Source organism: Cornus florida, unplaced genomic scaffold (genome assembly GCF_030987335.1).
Source record: "Cornus florida cultivar Cherokee Brave unplaced genomic scaffold, ASM3098733v1 CherokeeBrave_3.0.0_Hap2_Chr05, whole genome shotgun sequence".
NCBI lineage: Eukaryota > Viridiplantae > Streptophyta > Magnoliopsida > Cornales > Cornaceae > Cornus > Cornus florida.
Genome location: NW_026775575.1, coordinates 64,126,610 through 64,146,665, shown reverse-complemented (window position 1 = coordinate 64,146,665; position 20,056 = coordinate 64,126,610). Strand labels below are relative to the sequence as shown.

The following is a 20,056-nucleotide window of genomic DNA, read 5'->3' as shown; positions in this document are numbered from 1 at the left end:
TATGTATGGATGTTAGACTCGGTTATGTGGTTAAGTATGAATTATTTGAGTTTCCAAGATCGTGGTTCGATTGGGTGGTAGGAGTGGTGGGGTGGTGGCGATGATGGTGTTGGCGACAGTGGGGTGGTGGTAGTGGGGTTGTGGGGGTTCAGTTGGGTTTATAATGTATGGATGGTTGGGTGTGATACGTTAACATAACCAATGGCATAAACAGTTCCCACACCCGATTTTGCAAATATAGTGACAAGGCACATTAAACAGCCCATGATTCAACGTAAACTCCCACCGCATATCCTTCAAGAACACGCGCGCTACTCAGCTTCAACACCATCAATTGCCAGATGATGGCGATTTGGGCGGAGATGGTGAGATGTTCGTGTAAAGAACTTTTAAAAAATGAAAAATGTTGTTTTTTCTGCTAATACAATTTTTTTTTTTTTTGGTCTTTGCTATTAACCAGAGAGAGTTCTTTACAATACCAACACTGATCAATCTAGGTCCGTACACCTACAACATAAATAACGATGAAATCATCACCAAGTGGATTGTGTTCGGGATACTATTGGAGGATTCTAAAATTTATTCATGTTGAAGAGTGGCAATTTTTTATTTTTTATTTTTTTATCTGGTGTAAAGAGGAAGTGCTGTGGCACTAATGTCTTTTGTGGCGAAGATTAACGATGATTAGTGAGGCAGTCTAATCTTATGATAATTCATTGGGGTTGTGCTGAGGGGAGGATGGTGGAGGAGTTGGTTTCGATCGTGCAACGAAGTTCACAGTGGTAGAGGCGATGGTGATGGAGATATAGTCGTTTTGCTGTGTTGTGTTCTGGCTTTCTGAATGGGTTTACTATTTCCTGTGGTGAGTCTGGTGATGATATAAAGTTGTTTGGCCTATACAATTGTGATAAGGTTGTGTGTTGTCACTCTGTGATTAGTCAATTATATTGCCAAGCTAATATTCATCTACTTAAAGTAATAAATTCTCGAAACGGCGTAGTTTTGATTTAAGGGTAAAATTATTTTTCTACACTTCCGGCAACGGCATCTGATCAGGGCAATTTTCAACAATTCAATAGTTCTAGGGGGTTTGTTGTAGTCCAGGTGGTTATGTGCAAATGTGGGATACTTCAAGGGAGTTTTTATGCACTTTACCCTATTTTCAATTCGTATTTTAATTTCGCCATATAGCGTTAATGGATTGAAAGGTGTAGGGACAGATCTCAGATAGGTCTTATCAAAGCATTGCCAAATCATAGTGAAAAAGTCGATTCAACACCCTTCTATGACAAGTGCTATATGTAAATGCAAACACCCTTCCATGACACAACGAGTTTTAAAGCCGTGATGGTCGTGAATCCATCAGAACTCCGGAGTTAAGCCTGCTTAACCTGGAGTAGTATCAGGATAGGTGAACCCTGGGAAGTCTCTGGTTCGGAGGAGCCAAAAATGGACAAATTTGTGTTTGGGTAAGGTGAGGGGTTGTTGCACCAATAATGTTAATTGTGTAAAAGCGGACAATATTATGGTAAAGGTTGCTACACCAATAATATTTTTTATATTCTTTTTATTATTGGCAAGAAACACACATCCCACTCATATATTCACTTTAACTCTTTGAAGACTCGAACGTTTCACCATCCACTTTAAGGAATAGACAAGATACTGAGTTTCACAAGACCCTTGATATGTTGCGATCTAAAATTCATTTATCTAACATCAATTAACAACTTATATTATATCTTAGATTATATTTTGTAATTAAGATTAATAAATATATAATAAATATATTTGCTAAACAAGAATTGAATTTGAACCTTAACATTGAAGTTAGAATGCAAGTATAAATACCATTACAACTAAACCTAAGTAATGCAATATTGTTTTATACAATTGAGGCCTTGTCGTGGTACAGTGATATGGATTTAGATAACCTGTACAGGTTCAGTCCCAAACCAGTTCCAAACACACCCCTCCACTTCCAATCCACGCCTTTTGCAATGGAGTAAAATCTCGTCTTTCCTCTATCTCTCTCTAAAATCTGACCCACATGATATAGGTAGCAGCGACGTCGAAGCGGACTTCGCGAAGCTCCAAGGCGAGGACTTTGAATACTACATGCAAACGTATTCGATCATACTCGGCCACAACAGCAAGAAATCCACCGTCGACGTCGACCTCTCCTCCCTCAGCGGCGGCATGAACATTTCGCGCCACTACGCGCGGATCTTCTACGACTTCCAGCGGCGCCGATTGGAAGTCTCTGATCCGAAGGAACCAAAAACGGACAATTTTGTATTTGGGTAAGGTAAGGGTTGCTGCACCAATAATGTTAATTCTGTAAAAACGGAGAATATTATGGTAAAGGTTGTTACACCAATAATATTTTTTATATTCTTTTTATTATTGGTAAGAAACACACATCCCACTCATATATTCACTTTAACTCTTTAAAAACTCGAACGTTCACCATGCACTTTAAAGAATAGACAAGATACTGATATTCACAAGACCCTTGATATGTTGCGATCTAAAATTCATTTATCTAACATCAAATCAACAACTTATATTATATCTTAGATTCTATTTTGTAATTAAGATTAATAAATATATTTGCTAAACAAGAATTGAATTTGAACCTTAACATTGAAGTTAGAATGCAAGTATAAATACCATTACAACTAAACCTAAGTAATGCAATATTGTTTTATACAATTGAGGCCTTGTCGTGGTACAGTGATATGGATTTAGATAACCTGTACAGGTTCAGTCCCAAACCAGTTCCAAACACACCTCTCCACTTCCAATCCACGCCTTTTGCAATGGAGTAAAATCTCGTCTCTTCCCCATCTCTCTCTAACCTCTCTTTCTCTCTCTAGAATCTGACCCACATGATATGGGCAGCAGCGACGTCGAAGCGGGCTTCGCGAAGCTCCAAGGCGAGGACTTCGAGTACTACATGCAGACCTATTCGATCATACTCGGCCGCAACAGCAAGAAATCCACCGTCGACGTCGACCTCTCCTCCCTCGGCGGCGGCATGAATATCTCGCGCCACCACGCTCGGATCTTCTACGACTTCCAGCGGCGCCGATTTGCCCTAGAAGTCCTCGGCAAGAATGGCTGCTTCGTCGAGGGCGTCCTCCACCTCCCCGGCAACCCTCCGGTCAAGCTCGACTCTCAGGACCTCCTCCAGATCGGCGACAAGGAGTTTTACTTCCTCCTCCCCGTCAGGAGCATCCTCGGAGGGCCGATCGGGCCGCGCCACCACGTGAATTATCCGGCAGTGGCGCATCATCTGCCGCCGCCGGGGGCGGTGTTTGGGGTGGGGAAGAAGGTAGGTAGGGGTAGGGTTATGGTGAGCAATGAGTATTTTGAGGATGAGTATGAGGATGAGGAAGGTCGTGGTGGTGGTGACGAGGGGAGTTTGGGTGGTGGTGCTAAGAAGATGAGGAGAGGAGGAGATGGGCACGAGACGTATGGGTACAGCACAGCGGGTTCGGGTGGGAAACCGGTGTCGTCAGGACAATTGGGTAAGCATTTCTCTTTATTGTCTTGATAATTTGAGTAAGAGATGCATATTAATTATATATTGTTTTAAATGGTTATGGAGAATCGTTTTAAGTGTTTAAGGTATTTGATGTTTGAGACTTGAATTTTGTGATTGTGAGGATTTATTTGGATGAGGGACAACAAGAACAAGAACTTTCTTTGGTTGTTGCAGTGAATTCACGCTGTAATACTTGAATAGTTCTGTTTGTTTTAGTCTCAGCTTTCTACTTGTGCTTGTATGTGTATGTTTTCCCATTCATCTTGGATCACTTGAATTGCATGACTTTTAATTGTAATGTTGTTGCAAGTCATATGATTTATGAATTGTGCTATCTGCATAACTGTGTGCTTGTAAATTACTTGTTCCTGCATTTGCTTCTGAGATTAATTTGATTGGTTGGATACATTGAAGGTCTATTATAAAATAAATCGTCATCTTGCTTGCATACTTGTTGGAGGGAGGATTTGACCTTATTTACAGAGTGACCTATAACCCATCTTTATTTGTTTTGAAACTATTATAGTTTTCTTGCTCATTTAGAGGGTTGGCTATGCTGGGTAAGATATATGTGATTTCATTGATATTGTGTCGTAAATGTAGATGGAGAGTTGTTTAAGGGTTTGTGATGTTTGATATTTAAGACTTTTGGTTTTCATGATTTTGGGGATTTGTATCACAAGGGACACCCGTAATGAAATTTATCTTGACCGTTGTACCGAATATATAATGTAGCCCTTTAATGGTTTTGTTTACTTTAGTCTCAGCTTTTGCCTTTTCCCTCTGTGTGTGTGTTTTTCTTAATAATATGCTCTTGGTGTAGGGCTTTACTTGACTGCTTACTGTGTGATTATTAATTGTTTTGTTGTTGTACTTATCAAAAAAAAAAAATTGTTTTGTTGTTGTAATTGTTATGATTTACAAGTTATGCTATTTGCATAATTGCATTTTTATGAATTACTTGCTCTTAGATATTTCTTCTATTGGTTGGATATTTCTTTTTCTTTAGAATTCCCCTTTGTTATCCTACCAATTATAATTCGTCTTTACCCTGTTTGAACCATTTAGAGGGGTTGCAATGTTAGGTAAGTAGAGTTGGGTTTGTGAAGTCAACAGATCATGAATATGAACCCAAACCTGTTACTCATCCCAGCTGCACTATGATAGCTTAGAGCAATCAAATCAGCCCAGCTTTTGCCGACTTACAAGTTAGGGAAAATTTTTTATCGCCTTACTGGAACAGCTCAATGTTATGCAGAAGATTGTTGATTTCTACCTGTGTTGGCCAGCAAGCAATAGGCCTCAAATGGGTGTTCTGGCTACAGTCAAATTGTAGCACATAAATAAATAATTCTTCCCTATTTTTCTTAAATTTTGTATTTGTGTGTTAAATGTAGTTTGGATGCTTTCTATATGTTCCGAACCTTTGCGCCTGTCTAGGCAACTGTTCCCTTCTCTTGTTTCTAACTCTCTGCCTCACTTGCCCCCTCAATGCTTCTTAGGTTATAGTCTGACTAGTGGTGGTGAAGTAAAATACATCTTTCTAAGGCTGGTGCACTGCAGCGTTAATGGGAGATACTTTACCATGTGTGTGGATGAATTCTTGCTTCATAAGATGTTACACTTAACTGAGTATTAATTTGCTATAATAAGCATCAGGATTGAAAATTTTGTGGTTTTCTCAAAAAAAGTGGTGATACTTTGATCTACTTGACTAAGGCACTTATAAAAAATAATAATAATAAAAAAAATATTCTACTCGACTAAGGAGAAACCACACCTGTCCCTCCTTGGGTAATTATTGAAGCAGTCTGTTAATAGTGCTGTTTTCAGTGACATTAAGTGAAAAGTATTGACTTCAGTGACACTTTTTGGTAGGTTTTGGCTTTTACTTTATTACTACATTATGATTGTACTTGTGAATGTGTTGTTTGTGCATATAAATGCATAAAACATATGATAACTATAGCTAATAGAACCAACATTGGGATATTGGAATTGTCCAAAATCCGTTTATGACTACTAGTTTGTGCTAGTTGCTCATTATTTTACTAGTTTTTGTTGTTGAATGGTCAATAGACCCTAAAGTGAGCAAAACTTTATAAATGAATGGACATCATAATCCTCTGAACCAGAAGTTTTTTTTAATGATCATTATTTGCTCAATTGACTTGCCTGATAAGTAAATGAGAGAAATGTTTTTGGAGATTATGTTTGGTAAGTTCATTATTTTGCATTAGCTTCAGGCTTACTACCTTGGTTGGGACATAGTGTCATCAACAATGTGTATCACATCACAAGAAAGTGTCATCTGATGCTTGAAGTTTACTTGACTTCATCTGTTATTTAATTCATGTACTGCAACATGAATCCAGATTGAGCTAAAAAACTTAAGCATGTGATCATTTAAGCTGATGGTTTAGAAAATGTTTACAACTCTCTTCCAATATTATTGTCATTTAGAACTTAAAACTTTTGGGGGAAGTGATTGTACACTTAAATTCATTTGGATAAGCAGGAAGGAATGGATAGCATTAGTTATATGAGAGATAAGAAAGGAAAGGAGATGATAATGTTAGCCTCTCTTCATGTTTGAATAGCTAGCGAAGGAAAAGGGAAAAGAATGGATAGCAGTAATTCTTCGTTGTGTTTGAGAAAGATGGTGGAGTAAAAGGAATTTATTATGAGACTACAATTGCAAAATATGAATTCACTTGTCATAAACAAAATAGGGGCAAAAGTTATACTCACTATTTCCCTTTTAAAGTTTTACAAGGCTCTTCTTCTCTCACCTTGCCCTCCCTCTCTCTCTCTCTCTTCCTTCAACTCCTTCAATCCAAACTGTTGTTTGCCTTATTGTTTAGTGTGGTGAAATTATTTGTGGGATTTTAAAGAAAATACAATCCCTCGTTGTTTGATTGAGTTTTTTCATGGACATGAACATAAGAATAAGAATCTGAGGGTAATGTATGCCAAAAATTTAGATGCTGTCAAGATGAGAAGTTTGGCAAGTATAATATTAAGAATTAATTTTATAAAACTAAATTAAAGAGATACGTTACAGTCCAACCTACAATAATCAATTCTGGAATGAAATCGCAATCAGCTTCTGCATGCGTGAGAGCAGCAGTTTTTTTTCCATTACAATTTCTATCGTCTTGAGTCATGCACTTGTATTACTTAATCCTTTGAATCCATATATGGATGTCATATTTGGTGTGACGTACTAAGTCACATGTATTTGGTCCAAATGACTTGGGACGTAAAATTTTGCTGGTGTTCAGACTTAGGTTTGCTCTGAACCCATTCCATCCCACCTTGAGTTAGGCATGAAGATGCCAGCCAAAATTCAGCAATTGCTCTAACTTTTTCTAATGAAATACTATTGAAGTTGCAAATATTTTTTTTTACTAAGCTGATTATACAAACTGTTAGTTTTTCTCCATGGCAAATAACAGACCCGCACATTTTGTCCCCTATGGGGACATGAAAAACATCCACATCGGGAGGTAGATGAGATACCCCTTGGCTACAACCCTTGGTGCTCAAAACTGACACCTTTCCTAATTGATTCTTTGGGGTTCTTCTTTTCAGTTCCACTAATCAGTACAGTATTGTCTATCAAGTTCAATATTTGCCATGCGGCTCCTGCCATATCTAACTACACCACCTTATGTCTTTGTTGCCCTTTTGTTTGTTGTGGTACTGCGCTATCATTTTCAGTTTGAATCTTACTGTCCTAGTACTATTGAGTTTTTCTATTTCACATGATGCATCCATCTCAGCTGATTGCCTCTCATCTTCTTCACATTTTATGCTAACTCAAACTCTTCACAAATGCAGTCACTCACCTGCGCATACAGCGCAGTTCTTCGTTTCGAGTTAGTCTGTAATCTGTATAATTTATTTTATGTCGAATTAGGCCAGGCCTGTGTTGTGCAGGCTGCAGCTAGGTTCAAACTTGTGCTTTTTCATGTCTCCAAAAGTATGTATTATTACAAACTCAACAAGATAGCAGATGAGACAATCTAAGCCTAACCCAGCCTGCCTTTAAAGTCTTATTTTTGGCTAGGACAAGATTGGCTAAATTTTTGCAAAAAAAATAGACTTTAACTATCTTACATGGACTTTTGGGTACAAGTTGTTGGGTATGGGTATGTATCGAAGTTTTGGATGTGTCAAATCCCCAAACCGAAGGACACAGGGACTCTGTTAGATCTTCATAGTATTTATTTTATACTCTAAAGCTAAATAACATCATCGTATAGCATAACATTCAATATAGGAGTTCCACTCATTTTGAACAATGATATAATAAAATTGAATTATATGAAATACTTTTTAGATGCATGTCCGATCAAAGCGTCGAAGATATATCCTATACCCATGTATGAGTATTGTGTGGATACTTCACCTTCTTTTGAAGAGCCCTTAGGCCTGGATTCAACCAATCCTACCAGACTAAATTGGCCCAACATATATTTGTCATAACATTTACTAGTTGAAGAACATTGTATGCTTGTTTATTCTTTTAAAGTATGTATAATTTCGCGTCTTGTGGTGTTTAGGAGATCTTTTGAAGGAAAGGAGACCCCTGTTGGCTTGTTGATGTTCTCCATTATTAGAACTCTTTTTTGCTGGGTTCTATGGAGAAATTGTAAATCTATGGATGAGGTAGTTGATTTTTTTGACTCCTTGACAGTTTAGAGGCCCTTTTTGGCCTTGTGTAGTTTTTGAGAGATGCATTCCCCTTTTGAACGCTTCTTAATACAATCTTACTCATCAAAAAAAATATATATATGATTAATTTCGTCATTGTGAAGTCATAAGTAATGGCAGTAACCAATTTCTTATAGTTTGATGCCTCACTGGCTTTCTAGCATGGCTAAGTTCACAAGGACTCGAATGGATGGAGTATCCGCTAGAGAAAGTCAATGAAGTCTGTGATTGCTAACCAATCAACAATGTATGCTTCTTCCATAAATTGCATAGATTTGGAATTACAAAATAAAAACTTCCTAAATTTCTTCAAGATTTCAAATCCATGTGTTGTGCTGCTGAATAACAAGTTAATATACATTTGGAGTGTAGTAGATATGTTGAATGTTGAAATGAATGGGGCAAGAAAAAATATTAATGTAGAAATTGCAGAATTAGAGATAAAATGAGAAGAATCAATTAAGATAGTTTGATCATGTGCAACAACAGCTGATTACTCTACTAGTTTGGAAAATTGACATGTTCTTTATTGAGGTTAATGCTAGGGTAAAGGGAAGACTAAAAAGCATAAATTGAGATTGTATAGACTGAAAGATGAAGAGAGAGAGAGAGATGGAGGCTTCACAATGTATATCTCATATATCATCTGTAAACCCTAGAACAAACAAAGCTTATATATGAACAAGAATGTGCTAATTACATACTGGCCTTACCAACTATACATAATTACAACATGACCCAACATATATATATATATATAGATACACACACACACACACACACACACATAAATGTTCTAACACTCCCCTCAAGCTGGAGAATATATACCATATAATCCCAGTTTGGAACAGATAGTCCTCAACCGATTATGACCCAACGATTTGGTAAACATATCATCTAGTTGATTTTCAGACTTCACAAATGGAGTAGAGATGTTCCCACTTAATATTTTTTCTCGAATGAAGTGACAATGAACTTCAATATGCTTGGTTCTCTCATGAAACACAGGATTGAATGCAATATGAATGGCTGCTTGGTTATCACAGAACAATGGAATAGGAGCTTTGACTGTCAACCCAAGTTCCTCTAAAAAGTGTTGTATCCATGTCAACTTACTAGCGGTATGAGCCATTGCACTGTACTCAGCTTCAACACTAGATCGAGCTACTACCGTTTGTTTCTTACTCCTCCATGTAACAAGATTTCCTTCTACAAATGTGCAATAGCTCGAAGTAGACCTCTTATCTGAGGGAGATCCAACCCAGTCAACATCTGTAAAACCTTCCACATTAAGATGATCATTAGATTTATATAGTAACCCAAAACCTGGATCTTGCTTGAGATATCGAATAATTCGAAGAACAACATTCCAATTTGATACTCTAGGAGCTCCCATGAACTGAATTATAACACTAACTGCATATGAAATGTCAGGTCGGGTGATGGTGAGATAAATTAATTTCCCAACTAGACTTCGATATCTACCATGGTCGTCAAATAAATCACCCTCATCAGGCAAGAGTTTTATATTTGGATCCATAGGAGCATCAGGATGGCCACCTAACATACCTGTTTCTTCTAATAAGTCCAACACATATTTCCTTTGAGATAAGCTTATACCTTCCTTGGATCTAGCAACCTCGATACCCAAGAAATATTTGAGTTTACCCAAATCTTTAGTGTGGAATCGATTTTGCATAAACAACTTCAACTTAGCAATGTTGTCACAATCATCACATGTTATAATAATATCATCTACATACACCACAAGAAATATAAAACCAGTTCTGGTGTGCTGGTGAAATATCGAATAATCTGTTTGACACCTGTTAAGACCAAAAGCAAGTGTTGCCTCAGAGAATTTTCCAAACCAAGCCTTTGGAGATTGTTTCAATCCATACAGGCCTTCTTAAGGTGACATACAGCATGACGTGACTACCTCTGAGCAACAAATCCAGGTGGTTGCTCCATATAAACCTCTTCATGTAAGTCACCATGCAAGAAGGCATTTTTCACATCTAATTGAAACAACAGCCAATTACAATTGGGGGCAATGGAAATAAGGATTCGGATAGAAGAAATCTTCGCAGCAGGGGAAAAGGTCTCATCATAATCAATGCCATAGGTCTCGGTGTACCCCTTTGTAACAAGACGATCTTTCAAACGCTCAATAGACCCATTATGAAGATATTTGACAGTGTAGACCCACTTATAACCAATCGGTTTGGAACCAAGAGGTAAGGGAACAAGGTCCCATGTCCCATTATGATGAAGAGCACCATTATGATGATGAGCACCCATTTCATCTACTATGGCATTGTGCCAGTGTGAATTAGAAAGAGCATCCTGCACAGTCTTGGGAACAATAGTGGAAGACAATTTGGATAAAAAATAGGAAAAGGAGGCGATACATAATTGTACGAGACAAAGTTAGAAATAGGATGTGCATTGATGCAAGAACGAGTACCTTTGCGCAAAGCAATAGGAAGATCATCAGTAGGAGGAAGAGGAGCCTCAATAAAAGTAGATAATTGGGGGGATGCTTGTTGTGGTCGTCGACTATACACTTGAAGTGGTGGTGGTGTGATAGACGCAGTTGAAGTAGAAACAGCAGGCAACAAAAGCAATAAATTAGTACTTAAAGACGAACCACGTGAAGAGAAGTAAGGAGTGTCCTCAAAAAATGTGACATCAATACACAAAAGCACTACAAGTGCTAGGTTCCCAACATTTGTAACCTTTTTGAGTTCGAGAGTAACTAATAAACACACATTTAATAGCACGAGGAGACAATTTATCAGTGCTAGGACGTAATATATGAGTGAAGCGCACAACCAAAAACACGAGGAGTCCATGCAGATAACGAACGAGTAGGAAAAACAATAGAATAAGGGCATTTCCAGTGAAGAATGGAAGAAGGCATACAATTAATTAAGTAGCAAGCAGTTAAAACAACATCTCCCCAAAATGAAGATGCATATGGATCATTAAAGTCCGAGCTATTTCAATTAAATGCCTATTTTTCCATTCTGCTACGCCATTTTGTTGAGTATAAGAATAAGAAGTTTGGTGCAAAATACCACGAGAGTCACAAAATGTAGAAATAACACCTTTGACATATTCCATAGCGTTATTAGATTGTAAAGTTTTTAGGGAAAAGTGTAAAAAACCCCTTTGTACTATTGAGAAACTTGCAATTAACCCCCTAAACTATCAAAATTGCATAAAACCCCTGAACTATACAAATTTGTTGCAGATCACGCCATCCATCATTGTTCCGGTCGGATCCATCACTGTTCCGATATACACTATAATTTTAATGACCATAATACCCTTGTGAGGTTGAAAAGACACTAAAGCCCCTTATTATTGTAACAATTAAACCCAAACACCCTTTAAACACCTAAACACATCCTTATGTCTATATATATACACACACACAGAGTTAAAAATTATTGTTCATCTTCTCCGAAATTCATGTTCACTGTAGAACTTTATACAATCATACATGTCTTCTAGATACTGGCACCATCACCACCATCCCCATAACTGCACTCCCATGGAAAAACCAAGTCTTCTGTCGTGTGAAACCACTCCCAACGAAAAACCCAAGTTTGTCTGAATCACACTTCAATTATATACACACATACATAATGTAAGGATGTGTTTGGGAGTAAGAATTTTTTAAAGATGTGTATTCAATTTATATTCAATCATACATCGTCGGACCCAATTGAACCCACAATCGGAGAGATTGATTTTCTGGATGTCATCAATTGACCACAAAGATGCAGAAAGAAAAAAATCCTAAAAAGAAACCCTATATCAACAACACAACCCACATATCCTTCACAAATTCTCAACACAGACCACACCTCGGACACCATGTTCGTCGTGGGTACAAACGCGCCTATTAAGGACGGCGAAGAATCAAAGGGCGTCGGGACTCTTTGGCGACCGAAGCTCTTCCGGTGGGCTCTATCGCCACAAACAACGATGTAGATCTGGAGCGTCGGACATAGGAGTTGATAGTAGGGGTGCACAAAAGAACCGGAACTGTTTTTTCCGGTTCTCACGGTTCCGGTTCCGGTTCTTAATTTCGGAACCGTGGGTGTACGGTTCCGGTTCTTAATTTCGGAACCGTGGGTGTACGGTTCCGGTTCCAGCCCGTGGGAACCGGTAAGAACCGGAACCGTATATATATATATATATATATATATATATATATATATATATTTAATTAGTTATTCTAAACTAAAGGCCTACAAGCAGCCACGTGGGCAAAAACTCATCTAAGCATCTAAACCAATCGCCTCCATCTCTATTCTCTCAACTCTGAACAGACTCAAAATCTTACTTTTATACAATTATTTTTGTTTATCTATACCTTTTAATTCATGAGGTATGCTTAAGAATTGACGTCGGTTCCACTGGTTGCCGATCCATGCCTTGCAATTTTGATGATTAGTTATACACTCACATCTATGTCTTGTTGATTTATTTTAATAAATATTATTTTGGAGCGAGCAGTCGAAGTTGGTCTGACCACGCTGTTATCGGTGGAGCAAACCGTCGAAATTGGATGCAAAGCTTCTCGCTGGGCTCTTGGACGTCTCTCTTCACTGGACAGAGGCTTAGTCGAAATCATGAAGTGGGTCTCGTCACCGTCGGAACCGGAGCGTTGAACCTCTCTCTATTTTCGTTCTCAGATCTGAACTTCCTTTTCTCTCTCTCTCTCTCTCTGCAACTGCAGACACCAAAATCTACAAGAATCAGAAGTTCAAAACCCATATATTTCAGATCCAAGAATCAAAAGTTCAAAACCCATATCGGCATATCATTTCAGATTGTACAAAAAATCAAACCCATATCTGTCAGTTTCCATCGCTGCTGTTCCAGTTCAGTTGCAGGCTTCAGCCACTGTCTCTCAACTCGTGGTTAACGGTTCTCATGGAACCGAACCGGTTCTACGATTCGGTTCCATACTATACGGTTCTAGTTCCGGTTCCATTTTCAAGGAACCGTCATGAGCGGTTCCGGTTCCGATCGGAACCGTGAGAACCGGAACTTTGTGCACTCCTAGTTGATAGAGCGTCGGACAGAGGGTTTGATTATTGGTGTCGATGCAAGGACGGAGAAATCGACGTGAAGTTCATGGCGGCAAGGTTCACCGCCGCTGCTCTACCCTCTGCTCCATCGATCTCATCTGCCGCTGCTCTACCCATGACATCATGAATCATTCGGCAATCGCTTCTCGGCTCACTTTCGAGTTCACAACCCGGTTCAATCTATAAATCCAAGACCTGGATCTGTCTCGTTGGCGCCATCAACATTCTCACAGTCGTCTTCGCTCTCCATCTCCAAGCTCGCCGTTGCCGCTACTCCGCCGCTGAGCCGAGCTCTTCACTGCACCAGTCACGGCGTCGCCCACTGCTGCGCCAGTCACGCCAGCGAGCTCCCCGCCACAATTCTTCCGCAAACCGCCATCTCTTCTCCCTCTCTCTCTCTCTCTCTCTCTCTAGCTTGCTGTTAGCCCGTTTGGGTGCACAAGTGGTCGCCTAAAAAAAGAAAGTTTGGTAAGGGTCAAGTTAAAACGATGTAGTCTTCTAAAGGGTAAACTAGTCAGAATTTTTTTCCGGCGTGGGCAGCTAACGTGGTGGGGTAAAATGCAACAAATTCATAGTTCAGGGGGTTAATTGAGATTTGTCAATAGCTCAGGGGTTTTTTTGCACTTTTCCCAAGTTTTTATGACACAGCCAAACTGGACCTCAATTTCTTTAAAAAATAATTGGAATATGGAAAAAAGTTCAGATCGGTCTTTCATTATAAACATCCAAGTCATCCTTGAATAGTCATCAACAAAGTTAACAAAATCTGAAAACCCTGAATTACTAACATGACGAGCAGGACCCCAATGTCGGCATGTACCAATTCAAATAAAGAAGACTGATGATTATCAATTCAAGGAGGAAAAGACACTCTATGGTGCTTTCCCAATTGACATGACTCATAGTCTAAAGTAGACACCGACTCAAGAAAAGGCAAGGCAGACTTCAAGTACTTCAAGGAGGGATGACCTATCCGATAATGCCACTGGTGTACAGAAACCTGCGATTGAAGAGCCACCCCACTAGTACAGGACTAGCAATCCAAGTAAAAGAGGCCATTCTTTTTAATGCTTCCACCAATTGTCTTCTTTGTTTTGAGGTCCTGAAAGACACAAAAGGAAGGATAAAAGGTCACAGAACAATTGTGTGCTTGAGTCAGTTTACTCACAGATAATAAATTAAAAGGAAATTGTGGAACCAATTGAACGGAAGATAATGAAATAGAAGTAGTAAGTCTAACTGTGCCTTGACCAATAATGGGATGAGTTCTACCATCTGCCAAAGTAACAAAAGAAGTGGAACTATACTTTACTAAAATTAGAAAATATAGATTCATTACCCGTTAGATGATTAGAGGCCCCAGAGTCAAGAACCCAAGGGGAGGATGAACTCTGTACATCCTAAAAACATGTAATATTACCTGACTAGGCAAAGGTAACATTTAACAACATCAGCACACTTATGATGTGCTTGGTTGACCAAACCTCTGAACTCGGCTCGAGATAGTGTGACGATGTCATTAGTAGATGAACTCGATGGCAATACAGAAGCCTTAGGAAGTGGATTGTTGTGGCCAAGAGAGGGATGAGAACAAATAGTGTCAGAGGAAGTGACTACTTGATTCGCCCATGCTGGTTTTCCATGGAGATCCCAGTAGTACTCAATAGAATGATTAGTACCCCCACAGTGGCCACAGTGACGAGTAGCAGTACGTCCACGACCATGGTGACCGCGACCTCCATCACGATAACCATTACCACGAGAACCACCCAAATTGCCTCGGTTACTACTGGGAGTACCATGACTTGTGGAAACCCGTGGGGTGATAGAAGTAATCATCATTGCTGAATTTTCTTTCCCAATTGGCGTTCCATGTGATGGTCCTAAAACCCGAAGTAATCGAGCATAAATTTTACCCAAAGATGGAAGACCTCCATCAGTAGCAAGTATTTGTTCCCGAATACTCTAAAGATTAGGGTCGAGTCCCGCAAGAAAAATAGAAACATGAAATTCCTCACGTTGTCGTTTGATAACTTCAAGATCAGTGGTCAACGGGTGGTATTGATTCAACTCATCCAATAGGCTTTTGAAAGCACTGTAATACACACCTATGCCCTGATCGGACTGACGAGAATGAAACATCTTTTCATACAGGGAATAGATGTGAGAAACATTTGTGTCCATCGAGTAAGTTTCTTTAACTGCATCCCAAATTTCCTTTGCAGTGTTCAAAAACATAAAGTTAGTTGCAAGAAGGCCCCATACTATTCCACAACCATGACATAACCATATAGTTATTTGTTTCCAAGTCATCATACCCTGTTGATGTTTTAGATTGAGGATCATGTGTAACAAAATTTAATTTTCGTCGGGCTCCTAAAGAGATTTTCATAGCTTGAGCCCACAATAAGTAATTAGAATTACTTAATTTCATAGTGGTAATCTGCAGTCCAACATGATCAACATGTGCAATAGAAGGTTTAATTCCCACAAGTTCAGTGGCAGCAGTGGTTGAAGAGTCGGACATGATGAACCAAAACAAAAAAAACTTAGTGTCCCGAGAAGGTAAAAAACAGACTGCACATGTCCAAAAAGAGAAGGCAGAGAAATGTTGCCTGGAACTAGCTCTGCCGGATCCACAAGAAGATTCAGGCCGGATTCAACGAAATGGGTCGGATCCAATGATACGGGTCGGGTCCAATGTACTGGCCGGACCCAATGCTACGGGTCTACAGAACCGGATCGCCGCAAAACCGGTTTCAGTAAACCAAGTTTGGGCTACCTAATTCCTCTAGCCAAACACTCTTTGTCTTCCTCACAACTCTAGACAGAACTCGCGGCTCACCGATGGGAAGACAACAATGAGAGAACGGTGAAGGAAACCTCTGCAAACACCGGCAACCACAACAGTTACACAAACAAGTCACTGAAGATTGCACACAGGAAGAACGATGATCCCCAAATCTCTCGGCCACTACGACTATTACAGGCACCGATCGTGACTGTGAAACAACTAGATCGCGATTAAGCCAACTCCTCTTCAACCAAGCAACACAGAACAAAAGTCCCTTGAAGCTATCACACACCTTCGCCGACTACACAACTTGTGACGGAACAGCTTCAGATCGAAGCTCTGATACCATGTAAAGACTGAAAGATGAAGAGAGAGAGATGGAGGCTGCACAATGTATATCTCATATATCATCTGTACACCCTAGAACAACCAAAACTTATATATGAACAAGAATGTGCTAATTACATATTTGCCCTACCAACTATACATAATTACAACATGACCCAACATAAATATATATATATATATATATATATATATATATACATAAATGTTCTAACAGAGTTAATTAGGAAGGATATGATAGTATGCATTTTAACTAAGGGTATGGCCTTTGGTAGAGCAGATGGGATGACAAAATATAATTTTCTTAGTCTAGTACAAATAGTGTGCTCTTTTTTTCTGCTGTAAAAAGCTGACCACAAATAGTTAGGAAATGGTTTGTTGGGTTGAATTAAGTATACCAATTGAGGTACAAGTCTGTGTAAAGCAGAGGCATCAAGGGAAAGACAGTGCTGATCTGGATATAAGGGATAGATTGCGGGTTGAATTGAAATACCAATTCAGATACCAAGTCTGTGTGAAGCAGATGCATCAAGGGAAAGACAGTGCTTATCTGGATATAAGGGATAGAATGAGAGTCAAATGACAGTCTTTAATTTGGTGTTTATTTTTATTGTCCTGTTAAATTGCAAAACAAGAAGAAGTGATCTGTATACTCTGACCTCCCCCAAATAGATTTAGGTAATTTATTCAGTATATACGATGTCAGAATTGTTGGGAGGGCAATGATGCCGGGGATAGATCAATATGGGAAAATCTGATTGTTTTCTGGGCTTTGACGACTTTCCATCATTTGTGTGATTGCCTTTTGAAGCTCAGGAATTCAGTGGTTTTTTTTGCGATTGTTTTGGAAAATGACATAAAAATTTTCATGTGCGCACAAAAAATGTAAAAAACTGTCGCTGTTTGACTTCGTTTTACTGTTCGCCTTATCTCAGTATTGCTCTCCATTCCCTTGCCAGAAAGTTCTTTAAATAAAAAAATGGATACATATTATAACTTCTGTCTGATAATATACTTTATCGTTGACATCGTATAATCTATAGTCCCTGCAGATAAGAAGTCAGATGCAAGATCGAGGATTGACAGGGATGCTGACAACCATCAACTTCTGCAGTTAGAAGAAAAAGATGTAGTATCATCTGTGGCCACTGTGCTCTCTGATCTTTGTGGTCCAGGAGAATGGATGCCAATGGAGAAACTTCACGCTGAGGTAAGTTTGAATTTTTAACTGCATTATTTGATGCATTTTCTGATTCTATGATGTCACGGTAAGGTGGTGAACAGTTTGAATTGTCAACTGCATTATTTGATGCATTTTCTGATTCTAGGATGTCACTGTAAGGTTACACTTCCCAGGAACTATGCTGGAACATACCTGCCTTGTTTGCCTCATTTTGCATGTCTTTTCAATAATTTTATTGACATGTGTTTTTTTTTTTTTCCTTGGTATTCACACACACATGCCTCCACGGAGGCTTGAACCCCTAACCTTCCTTTGGGAAGTAGGGGCCTAATGCCGCTAGGCCATTGAGCTGTTGGTCATTTTGTTAACATGTGTTACCATCACAAACATCAACTTCTATCGTCAGCAGAGCTGGTAGCATCTTCACTCCCATTGGATGCATAGCACATTCACCATAGGGCATACCCATGTTACTTCCACTTTACCAATCAAATCCCTGAAGTTCTTTTCATCCAAAAACAATTTCATGCATGAAACTGCAAGCTGAACTAAGATATATACATATATATATATATGTGTGTGTGTATATATACATATATATATATATATATATACACATACATATATATGAGGGTATGCAACGGGGGAGGGTGTAGTACCCAGCCGTTATCCACAAACCCCCTCCTCCAATCATTCATTTAATCCCGATTCTCTCATGTGACTTCCTAGAAGCTTTACCTGTTAGACCAAGTGGCACCTTCAATTAATATTCAGGTTTGCACCAAATTTATTTGGTTGTAAATTTTAAACTCAGTTCTCTTCATGCATGATCAATGTTGTAGGTAGAAACACCATGGTTAGCACCTTGAAATTTGAGAGCATAGAAACTGAGTACTCTTTTATGATTCTATGGTGAATTGATGATAGTGATTGTGCTGTTTTTCTTTAGACAAACAGCAGAAACTTTCTTTCTTCAAGAAGCATCATTTTATGTAAACTATTAACTTGGCTCAGTGGGTGTTGGATGTCCCATGGAAATTTTGTCACTAGATTTTGTTTCAATAGTCATTTAAATTAGGTTGTTGAAACTACTGAAACCAGGAAAATGAAATGTGTCATTGCACTATGATCCTTCGCTCTGCTCTCCTTGTTTTTTAAAGGCAACTAAACAGGTTATTTTTCCCATTTCATGTCAATTAAATAGTTGAGAAGGCGGCTTTGTTGAGTTGAGTATGTTGGTTGAATCTACTTAATTGCATGTATGATAGGTTGTCGGGATTCCATGTGTTGGTAAATTTTCACAGATATTCATGATGATGGCCCATTAGTTATAACCACCATTCCTCACAGAGATCACTGATCAGTGATATTTTGACTTAAACGTCGTTTATATTTTCTTGTTCAATATTCATTTTGGTGGGTGCCTTGAAACAACTGTAGTTTTATGCTTTACTATTTTTATAGAGACATTGAACCTGGGATACATAGCTAATGACAACTTTTCTAACTCTTGTCCGTGCAGTTGGTCGAACAATATAGTAGTGTCTGGCATCACAGTCGTGTAAGGAGATATCTCACATCCGAGGAGTATCCTGGTCCAGAGTCCAAGGGAAAACCATGGTTTGGATTGCTTATGTTGTTAAGAAAGTACCCGGAACACTTTGTCATCAACACGAGGTCCAAGGGCCGGGTAACACTCGAGTTTGTCTCCCTTGTTTCTCTGCTTTCATGAGATCTTGAAACATGACCAATAGATTAACTTGTAATTCATTTAGGGTGACAAAATAGCAGACTGTCGACCCTGATGTAATTTTTGTGAATGTGGTTAGCTTGGAGCTCCGCTTTGATGCATATAAACGGCTTGCATGAGTCTGAATCTTTTTTCTATCATTTTACTATAATCTTTGTGTTGGCACTGAACTGTGTGTTAAAAGATACATGTTGGTTCACATGGCCTGTGACAGTTGGTCACCCCTCCTGTTTGCATCCTTCATCCAGTAAGATATATTTAGATGTTATAGTCCAAAAGTGAAGGCGGTGACAATATTTACCCATGAGGGTATGTCCACACGAACAAGCGAACATGACTCGGGGGGGGGGGGGGGGGGGGGTGGTGCGCTCCATTAACGGAGCTATTGACCAGAAAATCACCCCAACTGAGTTTTTCATAAACCTGCAAAGGTCTCCTATTGACTCAGTATCCCTCCTATAATGATGACATAAGCAATTTAGTGATGGTATGGTTGCTCTATTGTGGCATAATTGTTCCATTGTGGTCCGGAGGTCACGGTCCGAAACAAGAAGGGTCCGTCTGGTTCCATTTTATGAGAACAGAAACTCTGTCATTGAACAAGAAA

The 20,056-nt window shown here is 39.0% G+C and overlaps 1 protein-coding gene across 2 annotated transcripts; it reads left to right on the top strand.

The window, feature by feature from the left end:
• Positions 1–2,738: 2,738 nt before the first annotated feature.
• LOC132306651 (FHA domain-containing protein FHA2) lies at positions 2,739–19,619 on the top strand. 2 transcript variants are annotated; one of them, XM_059804124.1, is made up of 3 exons: positions 2,739–3,533; positions 17,569–17,726; positions 19,222–19,619. In XM_059804124.1, the coding sequence occupies exons 1-3, from the start codon at positions 2,897–2,899 to the stop codon at positions 19,429–19,431; spliced, it is 1,005 nt and encodes a 334-aa protein (XP_059660107.1). In that variant the 5' UTR covers positions 2,739–2,896; the 3' UTR covers positions 19,432–19,619. The 2 variants fall into 2 exon arrangements, with proteins under 2 accessions (XP_059660107.1, XP_059660106.1); XM_059804123.1 differs by having other exon boundaries at positions 2,741–3,533; positions 17,560–17,726.
• Positions 19,620–20,056: the final 437 nt, after the last annotated feature.

Coding starts and splice junctions, on each gene's coding strand:
- LOC132306651 (XM_059804123.1), top strand. CDS start 2,897: ATGGGCAGCAGCGACGTCGAAGCGGGCTTCGCGAAGCTCCAAGGCGAG. Junction 3,534..17,559: donor GGTGTCGTCAGGACAATTGG/GTAAGCATTTCT, acceptor TATAATCTATAG/TCCCTGCAGATAAGAAGTCA. Junction 17,727..19,221: donor TGGAGAAACTTCACGCTGAG/GTAAGTTTGAAT, acceptor TTGTCCGTGCAG/TTGGTCGAACAATATAGTAG.